General features: G+C 46.3%; 4 protein-coding genes across 8 annotated transcripts in view; 1 reads left to right on the top strand and 3 right to left on the bottom strand.

The window, feature by feature from the left end:
* Positions 1 to 1,295: 1,295 nt before the first annotated feature.
* On the bottom strand, positions 1,296 to 3,747 carry GPR135 (G protein-coupled receptor 135). The gene has a single exon (XM_077909478.1). The coding sequence runs from the start codon at positions 3,512 to 3,514 to the stop codon at positions 2,045 to 2,047; it is 1,470 nt and encodes a 489-aa protein (XP_077765604.1). The 5' UTR covers positions 3,515 to 3,747; the 3' UTR covers positions 1,296 to 2,044.
* An 89-nt stretch (positions 3,748 to 3,836) lies between these two features.
* The window catches only part of JKAMP (JNK1/MAPK8 associated membrane protein), a 37,840-nt gene continuing 23,785 nt past the window's right edge, over positions 3,837 to 17,891 (top strand). Inside the window, exons 1-3 of one of the 5 annotated variants that reach the window (XM_077909479.1) lie at positions 3,837 to 4,151; positions 8,723 to 8,792; positions 12,551 to 12,629. In XM_077909479.1, the coding sequence (XP_077765605.1) occupies positions 3,967 to 4,151; positions 8,723 to 8,792; positions 12,551 to 12,629 (334 nt within the window). In that variant the 5' untranslated portion in view covers positions 3,837 to 3,966. Of the gene's footprint in view, positions 4,152 to 6,013; positions 6,175 to 8,722; positions 8,793 to 12,550; positions 12,630 to 16,440; positions 16,576 to 17,472; positions 17,793 to 17,891 lie in introns of those variants that run through there. The other 4 variants (XM_077909480.1, XM_077909481.1, XM_077909482.1 and 1 more) reach the window with 4 other exon arrangements.
* L3HYPDH (trans-L-3-hydroxyproline dehydratase) lies at positions 8,482 to 16,330 on the bottom strand. Its single transcript, XM_077909484.1, has 5 exons — positions 15,801 to 16,330; positions 12,103 to 12,272; positions 11,105 to 11,227; positions 10,880 to 11,017; positions 8,482 to 9,423 (listed from the first exon to the last, which is right to left on the bottom strand). The coding sequence occupies exons 1-5, from the start codon at positions 16,306 to 16,308 to the stop codon at positions 9,298 to 9,300; spliced, it is 1,065 nt and encodes a 354-aa protein (XP_077765610.1). The 5' UTR covers positions 16,309 to 16,330; the 3' UTR covers positions 8,482 to 9,297.
* Positions 12,134 to 17,891, bottom strand: part of CCDC175 (coiled-coil domain containing 175) — a 102,407-nt gene continuing 96,649 nt past the window's right edge. The window contains exon 21 of the mRNA XM_077909474.1: positions 12,134 to 12,272. The gene's annotated coding sequence lies outside the window, so the exon portion shown is untranslated. The remainder of the gene's footprint in view (positions 12,273 to 17,891) is intronic.

Consider the following 17,891-nt stretch of genomic DNA (forward strand, 5'->3'; position numbering starts at 1 on the left):
ATTTTTCTTTTGAGGCAATTTCCCATTTTGCACCACATTTGCCTCCTTCCCCTAAGATCCCTTACTTTACTCATTGTCGCTGAATTCCTATTCTCTGATAGCTTTCCTAACTGGAAGACTTTATCATTTCTTCCTAAATGCCAGACATGACTTCCATTTTCTCAGAAGGCCAAAAAATACACAATTGTTTTGCTTTAATAGGCAAACACTATAGATATTTGTTAAATGTTAGTTCAGCTGCATTAAGTCTGTATATATATAATGAGTGCTAAAGAGGAGAGATGATCTCATCTACTTTGTCTATATTGAGTGTGGCAAGATATATACAGATAATTTATAAACTTATGTTTGAGCATGGGAAAAAATTAAATATCTTTAGCTCTGACATGAAGCATGTATTTCCATCCTTGATTACAAAATAATGACATACACCCATTTATTACACCAAAGTTTAAATACTCATCAAAATATTTAAATACAGGGGGAAAAAAGTGGCTATTTCACATTGAAATCATTATAAGATAGCTGATGTCATTCCATATCTAGTTTAAAGTACTTATTCAAGTAAGGCCGTGAAATGCTGAAGAGAAGAGAGGCACAGTGGAGGAAAGGAAAGGAAAGGAAAGAGGGAGAAAACAAAAATATCTTTTAAAATTCTGAGTAAATGATTCTGTGAATAGTGGCATTTACTGTGAGAAATTTCATGCACACAAATCCTGAATTGTGCCTTTGAATTTTAAAAAGTATTTTTGTTTTGCACATTTCTGAAAACATTTCCAGCTTGATTGAAGTTTCCTTCTGACTTCATACCCAAATTATTAACACCCTATTACATGTAATAATACTACATCTATTCTCCTTTTCTAATAACAACCACATTATTTTAGACAAATTATGTCTATAAAAGCAAGTATTCATTTTTTTTATTACAAATATACCCAAATTTCCAAATGTAGAAGGGTATAATGCCCATGGAAAGCACTATGCTTATTCTAAGAATACAGCCACTTCTCAAAATAGCTCTAGAGATTTTTGTAATCATCTTGGGTTGGTAAGCCACAGAGGAAAACCAATCTTGTTACTTTACAGAGCTCTCGTTTTTTATATACATAAAAGAAAAGTGGCATTACTCACCTGATTCAATCAATGTGACTTCAAATTACATTTTTGGATGCATTTAAGAATCATATTTACCTCAAAAGGCAAAGATTTTGTACTATGCAAGTTATTTCTTTTTAATGTGAAAGTACTCTGAGAACGGCATCTCCAAAATGATTAGAGACAAAAGTAGCAAGTGAGAGTAAGGGTAAAGTTTAATTTTGGTATACAGTTTTCAACAGCCACATTTCTTTATGTTCATACTTCTACTTGCCCTTCAGATGGTCGATTTTATGGCAACAAGACACAATTTCAAAATTCTGAAATGGTTTAAAATGGGATAGGAGTATAAAATTTCCCACAAAGATTACAGGGACATGGGGTGGGAGGGAAGTACACCAGAGTGTGTAAAGATAAGAATTTTTCGTTCCTAACCTAAGCAGCCAAAGCATGTCTCAAAGGTGCAAGTTCTAAAATCTCAAGTTTTGTTGAATGCTGGTGATTTAGAGGGCCCTTCAAGTAATCCTGAAGATCTCCATTCTTTCCTGAAACTCTGTATTTAGACAAATCCTGGTGGCATTCAATGATTTTTGTGTGTTCATTTCACAGTGTGATACCTGTAATATGAGCTTAGCGGTAATTGTGAATTCTATTTTTGTCGTTTTTTGGCACTTACAGTTCACAATGCTCGGTTGTGTGGTTTGATATTGTTTTAATGTTTGCATTTTACATTTGGCACTTTTGAAGAAGGGCACATTGTCTCCTATGTTGTTCGGGGGAAAGTGGTAAGCCTCCCCCTTTGTCTCTCTCTCTTTTTTTTAAATGTTTGCCTTCGTGAAATACACGGTTCTCCCCCGGAATCCTGCATCATTAAACGCAGCAGGTGGAAAATTTGCCTTCACCAGCTATGCATCCCGAGCCTTCTTAGAGGCTGGCATCCCCGCCTTCACACTTCGGCTGCTTGACCGCTGCAGTCACAGGCCCCGGGGGGACCCTCCCTGCAAAAAAGCACGACGGGGTTCTTTCGCGCCCACACGGCCACATCCCCCCGCATCCCGCTGGCAGGGTTGGAAGGTGACCTCCCGCTGCGAGCTCGCAGCCGGTTGGCACAGCGGTTTCGGAGGCGATCCCGGCTCCTGGCCCGCAGGGCTGGGCCCTGGCTGGGCAGGAAGGCGTCCACGTTCCTAGGCCGGTAGCCCTCTTCCCGGCTGCGTCCCAGGAGCACGGAAACGTTGGGGTTGCGAACGGCGTAGATGACAGGGTTGATGGCCCCGTTGGCCCAGGTCAGCCAGACGGCCGCCACGTTGAGGGGCGAGGGGGCCCGCGGGGCCTGGCGGGCCGCGGCCAGCAGCACCAGGCAGCAGTGGGGCCCCCAGCAGCAGACGGCGCAGACGATCATGCCGAGCACGGCGGTGGCCGTGCGCACCTCGCCGAAGAAGCGCAGCACGCGCGCGTGCGTGGTCAGGGGCCGCACGCGCGCGTCCGACAGGCGCACCGCCCTGCAGATGTGGTAGTGGCAGAAGCCCATGAGCAGGAAGGGCAGCAGGTAGCAGGCCACCACCAGCCCCACGCTGTAGGCCGCGCCCAGCTGCGCGGGGTCCGGGGACGTGCGGTACAGGCAGCCGTGGAAGCTCTGCGCCGCGGGGGGCGCGGGGGGCGCGGGGGGCGCGGGGGGCGCGGGGGCCGCGCGGGGCGCGCGGAGCAGCTCCCAGGGCAGGGAGAAGCCCAGGGCCGCCAGCCAGGCGCCCGCCAGCAGCTGCAGCGCGCGGCGGCGGCCGAGCTTCTCCCGCGGCGGCCGCACGATGGCGCAGTAGCGGTCCAGCGAGACGAGGGCCACGCTGAGCGTGGAAACGATGCCGAAGCACGAGCTGAAGAAGCGGCTGGCGGCGCAGAAGCCGCGCCAGGGCCCCGCGGCGGCGGCGGCGGCGGCGGCGGGGACCGAGCCCCCCGGCGGCGGCGTGAAAAGGTCCAGGAAGGCGGCGGGCAGGCAGAGCAGCGCCGTGAGCAGATCCGACAGGGACAGGGAGAGGATGAAGGCGTTGGTGACGGTGCGGAGCTGCCGGTGCTTCACGATCACCGCCATCACCGCGCAGTTGCCCAGGCTAGACAGCAGGAAGATGAGCAGGAGCACGAGCGCCTGGGCCGCCACCGCCGCCCCGTGCGACAGCAGCGGCGCCGCCGCCTCGGGGCCCGGCGGGGGCCTCCCCGCCGCCCGGGGCCCGCCGCCCCCGCCGCCCCCGCCGCCCCCGCCGCCCGCCCAGGCGCCCGTGCTGTCGCCCCCGCTCCCATCGCTCTGGTTCCCCAGCGCCGCGGTGCTCAAGGGGAGCACGGCGGCAGCCGTCGCGGCGGAGGAAGTCCCGCCAGGTGCGCCGGCCGCGGAGGGGCCCCCGGGGGGCGGGCTGCCCGACGAGGCCATCCCCGCGGGCGGCCGGACCGGCGGCGGCTGCTCCTCCTTGGGGCCCCGCGGCGGCCGCGGCGGCGCTCATCCCGCACCGGGGGAGGCGGCCGCCAGCCCGCGGGGGGGTGGGGGCTCGGCCTGGGGCTCGGGCCGGAGGCCTCTGCCGGGAGTCGGGCTCGGCGGTCGCCTGGGACCCGGCGGTGCCCTGACGTGGCTTCCAGGCGTTGCCCGGGGAACGGTGTTTACGCAGGAGCGCGGGGCGGGCCGCCGACCCAGGGCCCCCGAGACGCCGGCCCGCCGCATCCCCTCCGCGAGCTCGGCCAGCCGGCGGGGCGGGGCGGGCGGGGCCCCAGAGGGGACCAGGCACCCTCCAGAGGACCCTCCAGAGGCCCAGGGAGAGCCGGACCCGCCGTCATATAAACGACCGCATTCGACAAGGCGTCACTCTCCATCCGTCTCGTTGGTTACAGATGTCCTACAAGGAGGCCTCTGTTGCGGACCTCGTGCTTCCTGCTGACGTTTCTGGCACCCGCAGGCAGGCAGGAAAGCCACCTAGAACCCGAAGTGAAAAACAGTCCAAATCCGGAGATTTCAACTTTAGGGGCAGGATAATACAAACCAGGTGTTCTCAAACTGGAGCGTGCAACAGCATCAGGTAGAGGGGGCTTGTTAACATACAAGAGACTGGGTCTAGAGGGATCCCGGGGGGCTCAGCAGTTTAGCGCCTGCCTTTGGCCCAGGGCGTGATCCTGGAGACCCGGGATCAGGATCGAGTCCCACCTCGGACTCCCTGCATGGAGCCTGCTTCTCCCTCTGCCTGTGTCTCTGCCCACCCCCACCTCTCTGTGTCTCTCATGAGTAAATAGAGTTTTAAAAATCTTAAAAAAAAAAAAAAATTAAAAAAGTGACTGGGCCTAGCCCAAGTTTCAGGTTCAGTAGGTCTGCGGTCCTGTCCAGTATTTAAATTTCTAACAAGTTTGTAGGTAGTGATGATGATGTTGCTGGTCTGAGGACCACACTCTGAGAAGCACTAAGGAAGTGAGCTTATTAAAGTGCACATTCACTGGGTGACTGGGAGTATGACTGAGGTTGGGCCCATGAATCTAAACAGCACGGGTACTTCTGATACAGCTTCTCTGAGGAGCTAGGATATGGGTCCAGGAGGCAGCATGTCATCTTGTTTTCAAGGGCCTAGACCTTAGGACCATTACTGGTTCACACATGGGGGCAGGAGGGTAGAGAGCCACTGGTTCCTTGCCCTCCTGGCAGCCTTCCTCAGTCCTCTGGAATGTAGTATGTTTTGGGTCTAAACTACTACCAGCCAGGGAGTCACCGTTGATGCAGCTCCTGGCATCAGGCTGGGAGATTCAGGAACAGAAAAGGTCCCGCCTGGCACGCTCTTACAAACACTTCACATGCCACGTTACAGATTGAACTGCATTGGGGCGGATAGGGTGCTGGCACTAGCCATTGATCAATAGGAGTTGGAAGCACGGGAAGGCCATGGTCAGGTATGGCTCAGAAAGACAAGAGGGACCTCACACACTCCTAGTTTTCTGCCTGCCCTGTTTGCCTCAATGCCCCCTGCCTGTTCACCCCCCATCATTGGCCTCTAAACGTTAGAGTCCATCAAGGCCTGGTCCTCAGCAGCTCTGAACTGCCTCCCTCATCCTACACCCAGAGTTTGAAAATGATATATTCATAATTCCATATTATATCTCTTGCCTAAGCCCTATTGCTTGTTTTTTAATTTTTTTTAAAGATTTTATTTATTTATTAGAGACAGAGACAGAGAGATAGGCAGAGGGAGAAGCAGGCTCCATGCAGGGAGCCCAATGTGGGACTTGATCCCGGGCCTCCAGGATCACGCCCTGGGCTGAAGGCAGTGTTAAACTGCTAAGCCACCAGGGCTGCCTACCCTATTGCTTGTTATGTGGCATCTTCCCTGGATGTGCAAAAGTACCCAAACTCAACATGACCAAAATGGAACTCATGATCCACTTTCCCTAAAAACCCTTGGTCCTCAACGTTTTGTATCTCCGAAAATGGCCCTATCTTCTATCAGGCTTATATGGCGAAAACTTAGAATCCTTTCTACCTTAATTCCTCTTCCTCACCGTAGGAGAATCTGGCAACAAGGAGACCAGTTAAGAAAAGTCACTGTAATACCCAGAGGAGAAATGACAAGACTCTGAATTAAGGCATAGTGAAGAAGGAGAAAAGATTTTAAGGAGGTAGTATATGGACTAGTGTCTTTGGATGTAAGCAATATAAACAGGGCACTATCTCACTTAAGCAAAAAGGGCATTTATTGGAAGGATAGAGGGCATTCAAATTACAAAAGAAAAATCTAACAGCTAGCCCCAAGAACAAGAGAAATCAGGGCAGAGATAGCAGGTAGAGATGCAGAAACTAATTGAAGGTGATCTCTTTAAAGCACTATTGGACTAAGTCTTCTTCAGCCATTTTTCAGACTTTCTGTCATTTCTCTCAAGATCCCAGGTCCAGTGAGAAAGAATCTGGCCATCCCAGCTAAGGCTGCATGCAAGGGATGGGTAGTTTTCCACAGGAAAAAGTGAGTGTTGTTGCTAAAGTTAGGGGAAGAGAATGATGCTTGCTGAATCCACAGACATCTGCAGAAAGACAAAAGGGCATGAACAAGGAGCCAAGGATAAATCGTGAGTTCCTGGCTCGAGAGCTGGGGGTACCATTCATCGGGGCAGAGAATACAGGAGGTGGGGCACATTTTAGGAGGCGGATGAGTTTGACTTGTCCACCAAGTAGTAGACCTGCAGTATGGCTCTAGACCTTAGAATTTAGAGATTTGGAAGTTGTCAGCCTCTCTAAAAGCATGGGCATGAATGTGATGGTTAGGGTCAGGGTGTTGAGTGAAGAGGGAGAAGAAAAATTAAGAATTAAGAAGCAGGTAAAGGGAGAAAACCAGGCAGATGAGTGAAATATTTAATGAGGCATACGGGCCAATTGAGAAGTCAGAGGACTTGTGTTTTGGATTTTCATTTTGTTTTGCTTTTCAAAGTAAGGTCATTTTCTCAGCCTCTTCTCAGGAAAGTTGCTGTGACCATGAGGTCACCTCTAGGCGGAGAGCTAATAGGCTCCTCATGTCTTTTAGAGTGAAAAGAAGGCTCATCTGTAAAGCTTAGATCCAAATGGGTAAAATAAATTGGTTAAAGAAGTTTTGCTTCTCAGATGCAGTCCTACCGGTAGCATCAGCATCACCTGGGAGCTTGCTAGAACTGCCCCCCACCCCTGCCCCAGACCTAATAAATGTGAATCTAGTTTAAGATCCCCAAGTAATTCATACCCACATGTATGAGGCACATCATCCTAAGGAGGGATGGTATGGAATTTGTGGGTTTTAGGAGTTGAAGAGGAGGGTGCCCCAACTCTTATGGAGTCTCTAGAGGACTTGGAGCAAAACTCATCGCAACTTGATGGTGATGAGGAGATGGCCCTGGGCCCACCCAGTTGCAGCACTGGTGGGTACTAATGAAGACTGGGTACTAATCTAGTGACCTTGAGAGCTTCAGTGTTTCTGTGACTGACCCAGCACCAAGGGCATGGAGGTGCTTGCTCTAAAATGTACCACACTTCCCTGCCAGGAGTGTGCGGCAGCACCCACCATGCATTGGGTAAAAACCCAGGTGACTGTTAGATCTGGCAGTTAGGTAGGTCAGGCATAATTTCCAATGAATAATGAGGTAGAAACCAAATTACAATAGTCAAATAACAAATGGAAGAAAATGTACCCAATGAGCAGAGTGTCGGGAATATAGAAATTTGACTACAAAGGGAAGGAAACGGGTGACAGCAAACTAGAGACGGAAGCAGACAAAGGAAGTTTGTGTCATTTTGTTTATGACAAGCACATTTAAGTACCTAGAGCTGAGAGATCAGTGAGGGGAAGCAGGTTGGCTTGAAAGGGGTTAATTGATGAGGAAAGACCCTTCCAAGGATGGGAAAGGATAATTGTGAGCAGTATTTAGAAGGTAGACTCAAGTAGGGCTTTGTGACTGGTTAGTCACATGGAGGTGTGGGGTGGGAGTTCATTTCCCTAGTGTTGACTCCAAGAGAGATGGTGACATACAGAAGAGGTGAATATCACTGCGAGGGTTTCACTCTGGTTTGGATTAGAATTTAGGAAAATATGGGCAATATCTACTTTTTAACATAGATAAGTTATTATGACTTGTGAAATTTGGAGAGAAAATAGTAATTCTGTTTTCATTTTATTTTTTAAAGATTTCATTTATTTACTCATGAAAGACACAGAGAGAGAGAGAGAGAGGCAGAGACACAGGCAGAGGGAGAAGCAGGCTCCATGCAGGGAGCCCAATGTGGGACTCGATCCCGGGTCTCCAGGATTATGCCTGGGCTGATAGCAGCACTAAACCACTGAGCCACCTGGGCTGCCTCTGTTTTCATTTTACAAAGAAAGTACAGCAAATCTCCCTAATGTGTACAAAATTTCTTACCCATAGTAAACTAGTGGTAGTGTCATTTTTGAGGATAAATGGTACCTTTACCACAGAATTTTATAGAAAATGAGTGGAAAACATTTTTGTGTAATAGGGAAATCAAGAACATTAACTATAAAGTTACAAAGCTATAAAGCTTTCATTTTAGTCTGGTAATTCAATCACAGACTTAATAACTGATGATGAAACCAGTTAAAATTAATTACTTATTAGCTTCTGTATGCTCAGAAAAAAATACTTCACAGGAGTCTACTATTGGGAGCATCACATATTGAATAACTTTTTAATACTTTATTTTATAGTGACTGAAAAATCACATTTTATTTATTTATTTTTAAAGATTTTATTTATTTATTTTAGAGAGTGCAGGGAAGAGCAGAGGGAGAGAGAAAATCTTAAGCAGACTCCATGCTAAGTGCAAAGCTTGACTCAGGGCTCCATCTCACAAGTGTGAGATCATGACTTGAACTAAAATCAAGAGTAAGACACTTAACTCAGTGATCCAATTTATTTTTAACTGGTTCACAGACAATTAGCTAGCAAAAATTAACAGTTAACATTTATTTCAAGTTTTAAATCTGGCACGTAGTTGATAGTGTATGAGACTCACTCTACTGTAGTAATTCATTGATTCCCACTGTGTTTATAATGCAGTAATGACACAATCCCTTTTATAAGAGCCTTAAAGATATAACAAAAGTCTGATTATTCATTGGTCTTCTCACATCAGCTTATGGCACTTCAGTTACCTTGGAGTAGGAGCTGGACTTTGCAGCCCGCAGAACATCCTGGCAGCAGCTGTAAGTGACATCTATCCAAAGAAGCTGAACCACCCCAGTTCTTCCCAGGCTATGTATGCTAAATGTTGAGTACCTTATAATAATCCATCCTCCTTACATCCTACCCATGTAGGATGTACACGGCATCCTATGTACAGGATAGGATGTCTTTGACTCAAAAACTGGAAGACTGAAATAATGAACTTGTAAGAGTCATTGTTATGAGGGCTACAATTCAAACTATTATTCAAAGAGCGTCTAAAACAAACAATTATAGTAAGTGGCATATTGTAATATTTAAAAAGTAACAGGACTAAGGTATGAATTTTACCTTATATGTTAATAACTACAAAAATATTCTGAATTTTCAGCATTTTAAAAGCTAGACCTAAGTGGCATTTATACCAATTACATGTGCACGTATAATGATTATATTTAGTCACAGCATAATATTTTAGAAAGAAGTCATACAGTTTCATATCATTTTCCACATCATTCAGAAAAAGCTCTGAAAAGCTTGAAGAAGTCACTTGAGAAGGAATCCATCCCTCAGAGGGTCATCATCTTCCACTATAAAACTTGCTGTACCTGTGTAATGGGCTTGTCCAGAAACTTCCACGATAACAGCTTTAAAATCCCCACATTTTGCTTCCTGAGAAAAGATGAAAGGAGTATAATATCAAAATACTGCACTCATGTTCTGTCTGGCCCAAAAGTCATCATCATCTTGATTTCTACCATTTTAAAGAAAACTCAAGGATGGATCTTGTAGGTAATGGAAGGTTTTTAGGGAGAGTGACATGATCAGGTTTGTGTTTAGCTAAGTTTAGCTGTAAAATGAGAATAAATCTGAGAGGAAAGCAATTAGAAACCTAGAAACTTCTTCAGAGGTAGCCTTCATTCATTGACTGACTCTAGAATCATGAGGACAGATTTTAGGGAAGATGAAGAAGAGAAGAGAGCTACTTTGCAGGCAGGACTGGCTGGCCCAGGGACTAGCATGTGTGGGAGGTGAGGAGGAGGAATGGGCTCAGCATGGGCACAGCTCCTAGTTGGGAAGTGAGGCAGGTACTGCCATTAATCAAGATAGGAAATGAGACAGGAGGAGCATGTTCAGGGGGAAGGAAGAACTTTCTAACAGTCATTTTGAGATGAGTTTGGTGGGCAGTTGGGAATACGAGCGTTAGACTCAGGAGAGAGGCACACATAGGCATGGGAGGCATGAAAGTTTGGGAGTCCTCATCAGGGTGGTTGGGAGTGGGTCGAAGCCTCACAAGCGGGTGAAATTGCCCAGTGGCATCAAAATACAGATGAGATGAGAAGGAAACTAAGGCTGAAATTCTGGGGACCCATAAGTGGAAGGACAGGGACAGTGAGGGGGGCAGGGGAAGAGACTGAGAAGGTACCATCCAAGAGCTTGGAAGAGTCTGGACAGAGAGGGAGGGCACGTGGTGTGGGTGAAGCTGTCCCGTCAAGTAGAATTATTAACTATAAAAGAAGTAACTTCAAATCTTATTTACAGAGTATCCTTTTATTTCTTAATATTTTTAAAGATTTATTTATTAGAGAGAGAGAGAGAGAGAGCACTTGAGTGAGTGTGAGTGGGGGAGGGACAGATGGAAAGGGAGAGAAGCAGACTCCCTGCTGAGAGCATGGAGCCTGGAGGGGCTCACAACCTGAGATCATGACCTGAGCTGAAACCAAGAGTCTGATGCTCAACTGAGTCACCAAGGTGCCCCTCATTTCCTAAGTTTTAAACATGAGGATAACTAAATCTTATGATTAAATGTCAGTTACTAGATTAGGCAACTGGGTTGGGTTGTCACCTATCATGTAGCCTCTGGAGAGCTCCATGGTACACTCATGTGACAATGAAAGTGAAAAACAAATGTCTTAATGTTAATGCATACCAAGTTTTGACCTTGTGGACCTTTGGAAAGGACCTTAGGGATGCCCACAGTTTCCTATCCACAGTTGTAGCTGATCAGAAGGTTTTACAGGCCTGCTTTAAAGTTTTCTTCTCAGAGCTGAGTGAAACTTACTGAACACCCAACTCAGACCTCTTCAGTTTCCAAAGTAACACACAAGAAGCTAAGGGTGTCACTCACCCTCACAGCCTTCCCTGTGAATACTGAGCCAGTTGCACTGCTTTTAAAGGCTCTGGTCTGGTTCAGTTCTAGAAGGCCTTTGTGATACTGTAAGGCAATTCGGGCTGTCACTCCTGAGCCAGTAGGACTTCTGTCAACCTGTTTCAGAATAAATGAAGATAAGAGTGTTCACAGTGTTCCAGGTCTGTACACTGGCTTTTGTCCCAAACATTACAGTTTTAATACCTGTTCATCTGCAAACACACAGATGTTGGTGGTTGGTTCCTCACTATAAGTGTCTTTTCCATCTGTTAATATAGTTCCGTACAGAAAGGAAAGGTCTTCACTCTCAGGATGATTAATTTTAAACTACAAATAATAACAAAAAAAGTATCATATGTAAATTGTCATGTAAAATTACATGTAAAATAAATATTTTGATTCAAACTTATTTTTATAAATAATGTAGATGGGGCACTCTTGGGCTTCACTTTTAACTCTCATTTTAAAAATACCTTTTGAGTCAAGGCAGTAAATGATGTCTTTATCTAGATAAATAAACATGGTTTTATTGAAGTTATGATTCTTTTCAAACTTTAAGTCCTTTCTAAGGAATTTGTCCTGCATATAGCCTCTACTAAAGGAACAGTCCTATTTTATACACATACACACTCCAAATGCTCACACTCTTTGAAGCACTGACCCCAGGATGGTTAAGCTACAGACTGGCCATGGCTGCTCAAACAGGAGAGGCGATGGCAGTCATACGCTCACTTTCAGGAGCTTGAAGGGGATAAGGTAGAGGAATCAGACCGTGAACATCTAGAGACAGTCTGATCAGATTTAATGAAATCTATTTTGTGATCTATAATTGACATTTATTATTTGCAAGTTTTGCAGAATGACCACATAAAGCAAAGCATATGTGTTTCAAATTAGTGAAATACTTTTTGATACATTTTCTGTGTGTAAATAACCATAAATTATACTACTATGTATATATTTAAAGTTAATAAGTTATTTATTGACCATTTATTATAGGCAGGCACTATTCTAAGTCCTTTGCACATAAGACTCCCAGATATTCTTGCTATAGAGCCCAAGATTGTAACCAGTACCTTGCTTCTAGTACTATTAATAATTTAAATATATAGATATTTAACTTTTCTGTGTAGACATGTAATTTATATTTCTTCTCTGCCGCAGAGGAGAGCACTTGTTAGGAAAGCAGTGTTTGTACTGACCTGAGCTTTGACTGCTTCTGTCACTGTGCTCGCAGCATCCACAAGGTCCCTTGTCTTTGCAGAACAAACGTCAAGGCCTAACTTTTCAGCACTAACAAATGCATAAAATGCCCCACCATATGCAATGTCTACCGCCATCTTTCCATGACCAGGAACATCCACTAAGAGATCTAAAAAAGATATGTTTGAAAATAAGTTTGTTTATAGTATTTTGGCAATACGATGCACAGCATTTTTAATATGTGTATTTTGGTGGAGGGGCACTTTTTCCTATCATAAAAAGGAATGAAGCACAACTTCATTTTTAAAATGAGAAAGCATCAAATGATAATAGACCTTTAGCTGAGTGCATTGATTTTTAACTTAATGATGCTTGCATAAGTTTTAGAACATCTAATGCCATGTTTTTCTTAAATCATATATACTTATTTTGTTAACTACTCTGAAGGTCTTTGCGAGGAAACCTCATAGAGGCAGAGAGAAGAGAAATCCTGGGACATCAACCTGTGAAAACTATGAAGGAAATTGTAAGTCCACTCTCATACTGCTAGGAATTGCTGAATATAGGATTTTTGATCCTATTCACAAATTGGCTTTCTTCAACTGTAATGTCAAAACAAAGTGAAAAAAAAAAAAAAGGTTTTTCTGTGTAAGTTATATATATTTATCAGTTCCAGGCTAGCCCAGAGTCCTTTTAACAAATGATGTGTCAAAACAGAGCAAGTTTATAATGAAGAAGGTAAAATATACCTGTAAAAGAGCAACCATGAATGAAACATGCCTTTATCTTGATGCTGGTACAACATAAAAATCAGACTTAATGAAAGGAGTATGAGGAAGCAGATGGAGATAAGGGGCTGCTGGAAGCTTGGAAAGCTAAGCTAAGTGTAGCTTTGGTGTTTTTGTGTGTAAAATGGAACTGCTATTCACTTCTGAAAGGACTGTTGTGTGAATTCCATGTGATAATGTGTGGGGTGTGCTTGGCACAAATCAGGAGCACAATAATGTTAATAGTAAGGCCAAAAGTTTAATTTCCAATCGGAATAGGGTTCCTATTTTATTTTATTTATTTATTTTACTTATTTTATTTTATTTATTATTTTATTTTATATGAGGGGGAGAAAGCACAAGCAGGGTGGAGGGGCAGAGGGTGAGGGAGAAGCAGGCTCCATCCCAAGACCCTGAAGTCCTGACCTGAGCAGAAGGCAGACACTTAACTGACTGAGCCCTAGGCACCCCAGGATAAGGTTCTTAAGAGGATAATTTCATTTGCTAATTACCATATTCTTCTCCCAATTTCACTTATTTAGTTACCATTCAACAAATATTAATTGACTACCTACTGTTCTAGCGCTTGAATACAGTAACAAAACTAAGTAGTTTACATTTTAACACATTGGAATGGAAATGAACTCAGCAATCCTCTGAGGTGGGTACTGTTGTCATCTTCATTTTGTAGATGATGACCTTGAGGCATGGGATCCCTTTCACAAGGTCATCATGATGAAGAGGGGCAGAGCAGTGACCCTGAACACTATCAGTCTACCCTTGTAGCATTTTTCAAAATAGAGAATTTAGGACTTTTTTAAATGACTCAGAGTGACCATTTCTGCTCACTGACTATTGTATAGTCTCACAGTGATGCTCTCAGTAGCCACTGTGCTTAGAGATTGGCTGCCCTGCCCCAACCAGCCCTGAAAAATGATATAGTTGGTGATCCTACTGCTAGCTGTCATTTCCCACAAATCTAGAGTGCTTCCAGTCTGCAGCTGGGGTTGCCTAGGGAGAAATAGGATAGATAAACCATTTAAACTGCTGAGATTTTTGAGATGCAATCCTAAACAAACTCCTGTCTATCTCAAGTGCCATTTCCCCCCTCCCCCGCCCCCAATGCAGATATTATACCTTTCTCTCCTAGAGGCCAAAGTGCCATCAATTTCTGCAGGAGAATTCTTCATCAACTTGTGTGTTTTAGCTGTCTGAGGTTGCCCTAAGACTGACATATGCCTGGGCTATTACTGCATCTAGAATCCAAATCCTCAAGAAAGATCAAGATCTAATAGAATGCTTATAGCAGCATTGTCAACAATAGCCAAGTAATGGAAGGAACCCAATGTCCATCAACTGATGAATGTATAAAGAGGATGTGGTATATTCATACACAATGGAATACTACTTAGCCATCAAAAAGAATGAAATCTTTTTGCAAATGATGCCATTTGCAATGATGTGGATAGAGCTAGAGTATATTATGCTAAGTGAAATCAGTCAAATACAAATACCATATTATTTCACTCATATGTGGAATTTAAGAAACAAAACACATGAACATAGGGGAAAGTTAAAAAAAAGAGTAAGGGGCAAACTGTAAGAGACACTTAGAGAACAGGGTTGGAGGGGAAGTGGTGGATAGGGAGATAGGCTAAATGGGTGATGGGTATTAAGGAGGGCACTTGTGATGACTGCTGGGTGTTATATGTAAGTGATGAATCACTGAATTCTACTTCTGAAACAATATTACATCATATGTTAAGTAAAATTTAAATAAAAACTTGAAATAAAAAAAAAAGATCTAATAGAATGATTTGCATGCATTGAAGACTTATGAGAAGTGATAACCCTTTTCCTGAATTGACCAAACTAGCTCCCAGGTCACTTCCAATAATGACTACCTTGGAGAGATCTCCCTCTTTGTAAGGATTATAGTTACATACATCCTGTTTTACATGACTAGGCTTTGTGCTAGGGAACCCACCAAAACTTTTTAAAGGGTCAGCACACCTGCAGAACTCTTAACTAGCAACCCTGTATCTTTCTGCCACTAGGAATGTATTTTTTAAATTTCTAAGTATCTTGCATGCTCTCATTTAATTTCTCACCAAAAACTCAATGAGATAACAAATGAAAAAACACAGGCACATAGAGGTTAGTAATTTGATTAGCTTTAAGGGGTTGTCAGGATTTGGACTCAATGTCTGTTCCTGTTAAAGAGTAAGAGCAGGGGATCCCTGGGTGGCTCAGCGGTTTGGCGCCTGCCTTTGGCCCAGGGCGTGATCTGGGGGTCCCGGGATCGAGTTCCGCGTCGGGCTCCCTGTATGGAGCCTGCTTCTCCCTCCTCCTGTGTCTCTGCCTCTCTCTCTCTCTCCCTATGTCTATCATGAGCGAATTAAAAAAAAAAAAAAAAAAAGGCAGCAACATCTGTATGTTCCTAATTTATAAACTGCCTAGTCCATCCATTCTTATTTCTTTCCCAAAGAAGTGGGGAAGGCGCTTTTTATAGGTGAGGAAAACAAGACAGGGTTTAGTAACATTTCGGGTTAGTGTCTACCAAGTGTATTCTGAAGCAGCTCATGAACTTTGGTACACTAGCTGTTCTTTGCACTTTCCTTGCCCGGATCAGACTTACCCAACTGTGAAATCTCTAGGAATGTCTGAAAGTGGGGGAACAGGCGCTGAATAAGGGAGACACGGAATTCTGTGCTCAAGGCTCAAGATCAAGATGAACTAATCTGCGCGGTAGTCGAATTGCACGCCTCGCACAAGTATGCAAGACTAAGATGCTGACACACACTTGCATTGATTTTGAGTAATCCTTTTATTAATTGCAAAGGCTCGCGGGTGGGTTAATTGCACTGCGTGAGTCCCAAGCCAGACAGACAGACAGCGTGGTTAGTCGCTGGGAGGGTGCCGCCCGTTACCTGTGGCCAGCGCGAAGGCTGGGACGCTGTGGAAGCGCACCGGGCCGCGGCTGCGGCCGTCCTCGCATTCCACGAAGGCGGCCACCAGCCCGCACGGGCAGTGGATGTTGACGCGGGCCTCGCGGGCGCCGGCCGGGGGTGCGGGCACCAGCCCGAAGTCGAGGGCGAAGCGGCCCAGCGCCAGCACCGCGTGGCCGCACATGGAGCTGTAGCCCTCGTTGTGCAGGAACAGGACGCCCAAGTGCGCGTCCGGCAACTCGCTAGGCACCAACACGGCCCCGTACATGTCGCGGTGCCCCCGCGGCTCGAACAGGAGCCGCCGTCGCAGGTGGTCAAGGTGCTGGCGCATGTAGCGCCGCTTGGCCAGCAGCGTGGGGCCGGCCACCTCCGGACACCCCGCCAGCACTACGCGCAGGGGCTCGCCGCCGGTGTGCATGTCCACCACCGACAGCGCCGGCGTCCCCGGGTCGTGCGGGGGCAGCCGCGGCACCGCCAGCGGCCTCGCCATCGCCTGCGTCCGGGAGCCCCGCCACCTGCCCGCCCGCGCGCGCCCCCGGCCTCCAGCCTCCAGCCTCCCGCCCGCCCGCCCGCCCGCTCCTCGCGAGAGGGGCGGGGCCTCGGGGCAGCCGCGGGAAGCGCGGGGGCGGGGCCTCGGTGGTCGCCTGGGTTACCGGGAGGCGGAGCCGCCGGGGCGGCCGGGGCCCGGATGTCCGGCGCTGCTGCCGGGGCGGCTGGTCCCGGAGCTCCTTCGGGGAGACCTGCGAGCGGCCCATGGGTGAGTGTGGGCGCTGAGGTCCCGGGAAGCGTTCGTCTCAGTCCCCGCGCCGGCGACTCGGGCTCTGCCCCGCGGGCGGCCTCGGGATGGCGGCGCATCCTCGTGTGGCGGGCCCTGGAGGTCCCCCGGGGGCGGGGCGGTCCCGGCGGCTCTCGGGCTGCGGCGGAGGCGGGCTGCGCGCCGGGACCAAGGCCAGGCCGGGGCCGTTCGGGAGGTCGCTTCAGCCCCTTTGTTTTGGTCTCTTGGTTTAGCATCGGTGAGGGTTGACTTGAGACTTTAAAGCGCGGGCGTAAGTGCCAGCAAACAGGAAGGGAAGCGGAAGCTAATTGCCTGCAGGACTCTTGCCCGCTGCAGCATCAGACCTTAAGTTTAAAGGCCCTTCACGAAGGGACAAGACCGTTGCAAAAAAAAAAAAGGGGGGGGATCTTAAAATTTTAACCACCCTCCGATAAACGGAAATGGGAGGGGAAACTGAACGGACACGGCGAGTGGCCTGTGCTGAGCCGTTTGGTCTGTGATGAGCTGTTGTTTTTAGTTTACCATGGTGGTTTTCAGGCCTTGGGCTTTAAGAATTTTAGATTATTCACATTCAGATGTATCTATTTCAACATCCACTAAATGCAAAATCCATGTGGAAGAAGCCTCCAATTGTTCAGCTTCTGTCTTCTCAAAAACTCTGAAAATTCATTCTTGTCTCTTAGTTGTTTAGGACATAGGTGATTACAATTGATTAAAAATGAAGTGCTAATTAAGGTAAAGAAGCCCATGGGTAAGAAGTCAGAAATGTGGTAAAAGTGAAAATGTTAAACCTGAGACCTTGTAGTGGGTGCTATTTCTGTTGTTTCTCAGCAGCACAAGGAGAAAGAATCAAAAGCCTACTTGACTTTGAAAGGAGAAAGGGCATTGTGGACCAAGCGGTCTCTAGTGTGAATTCATGAAGAATTTGGGAAATTATTCAAGAATAGTGAAATGAAGGAAAAGTTCTTCTCTACTCGCAGGGTCTTCCAGCTGGACTGAAAATTAAATTTACATGAGACAGATTAACAGGAAGAAAAAAAAAACCTGCCAAGTTTTATTATGTGTGCATGAAGGCCCAAGTATGGTTTTGAGACCTAAAGAACTGACCAAGGCAGGCAGTTCTATAATGCATTGCTGACAAAGAGGCAATTAAATTGTGAGGAATTTACAAGAAAAGGAAAACAGGTGTTTGGAATAAGGTAATAGCTTAGTGAAAAAGTAACAGGGCTTTTTTTTCTGCAGCTTTTTTGACTTTAAAGTCATTAACACTGGTAATAAGGATGTCTTTTTATGTCTTA

Source organism: Canis aureus, chromosome 9, assembly GCF_053574225.1.
Source record: "Canis aureus isolate CA01 chromosome 9, VMU_Caureus_v.1.0, whole genome shotgun sequence".
Taxonomy (NCBI): Eukaryota; Metazoa; Chordata; class Mammalia; order Carnivora; family Canidae; genus Canis; species Canis aureus.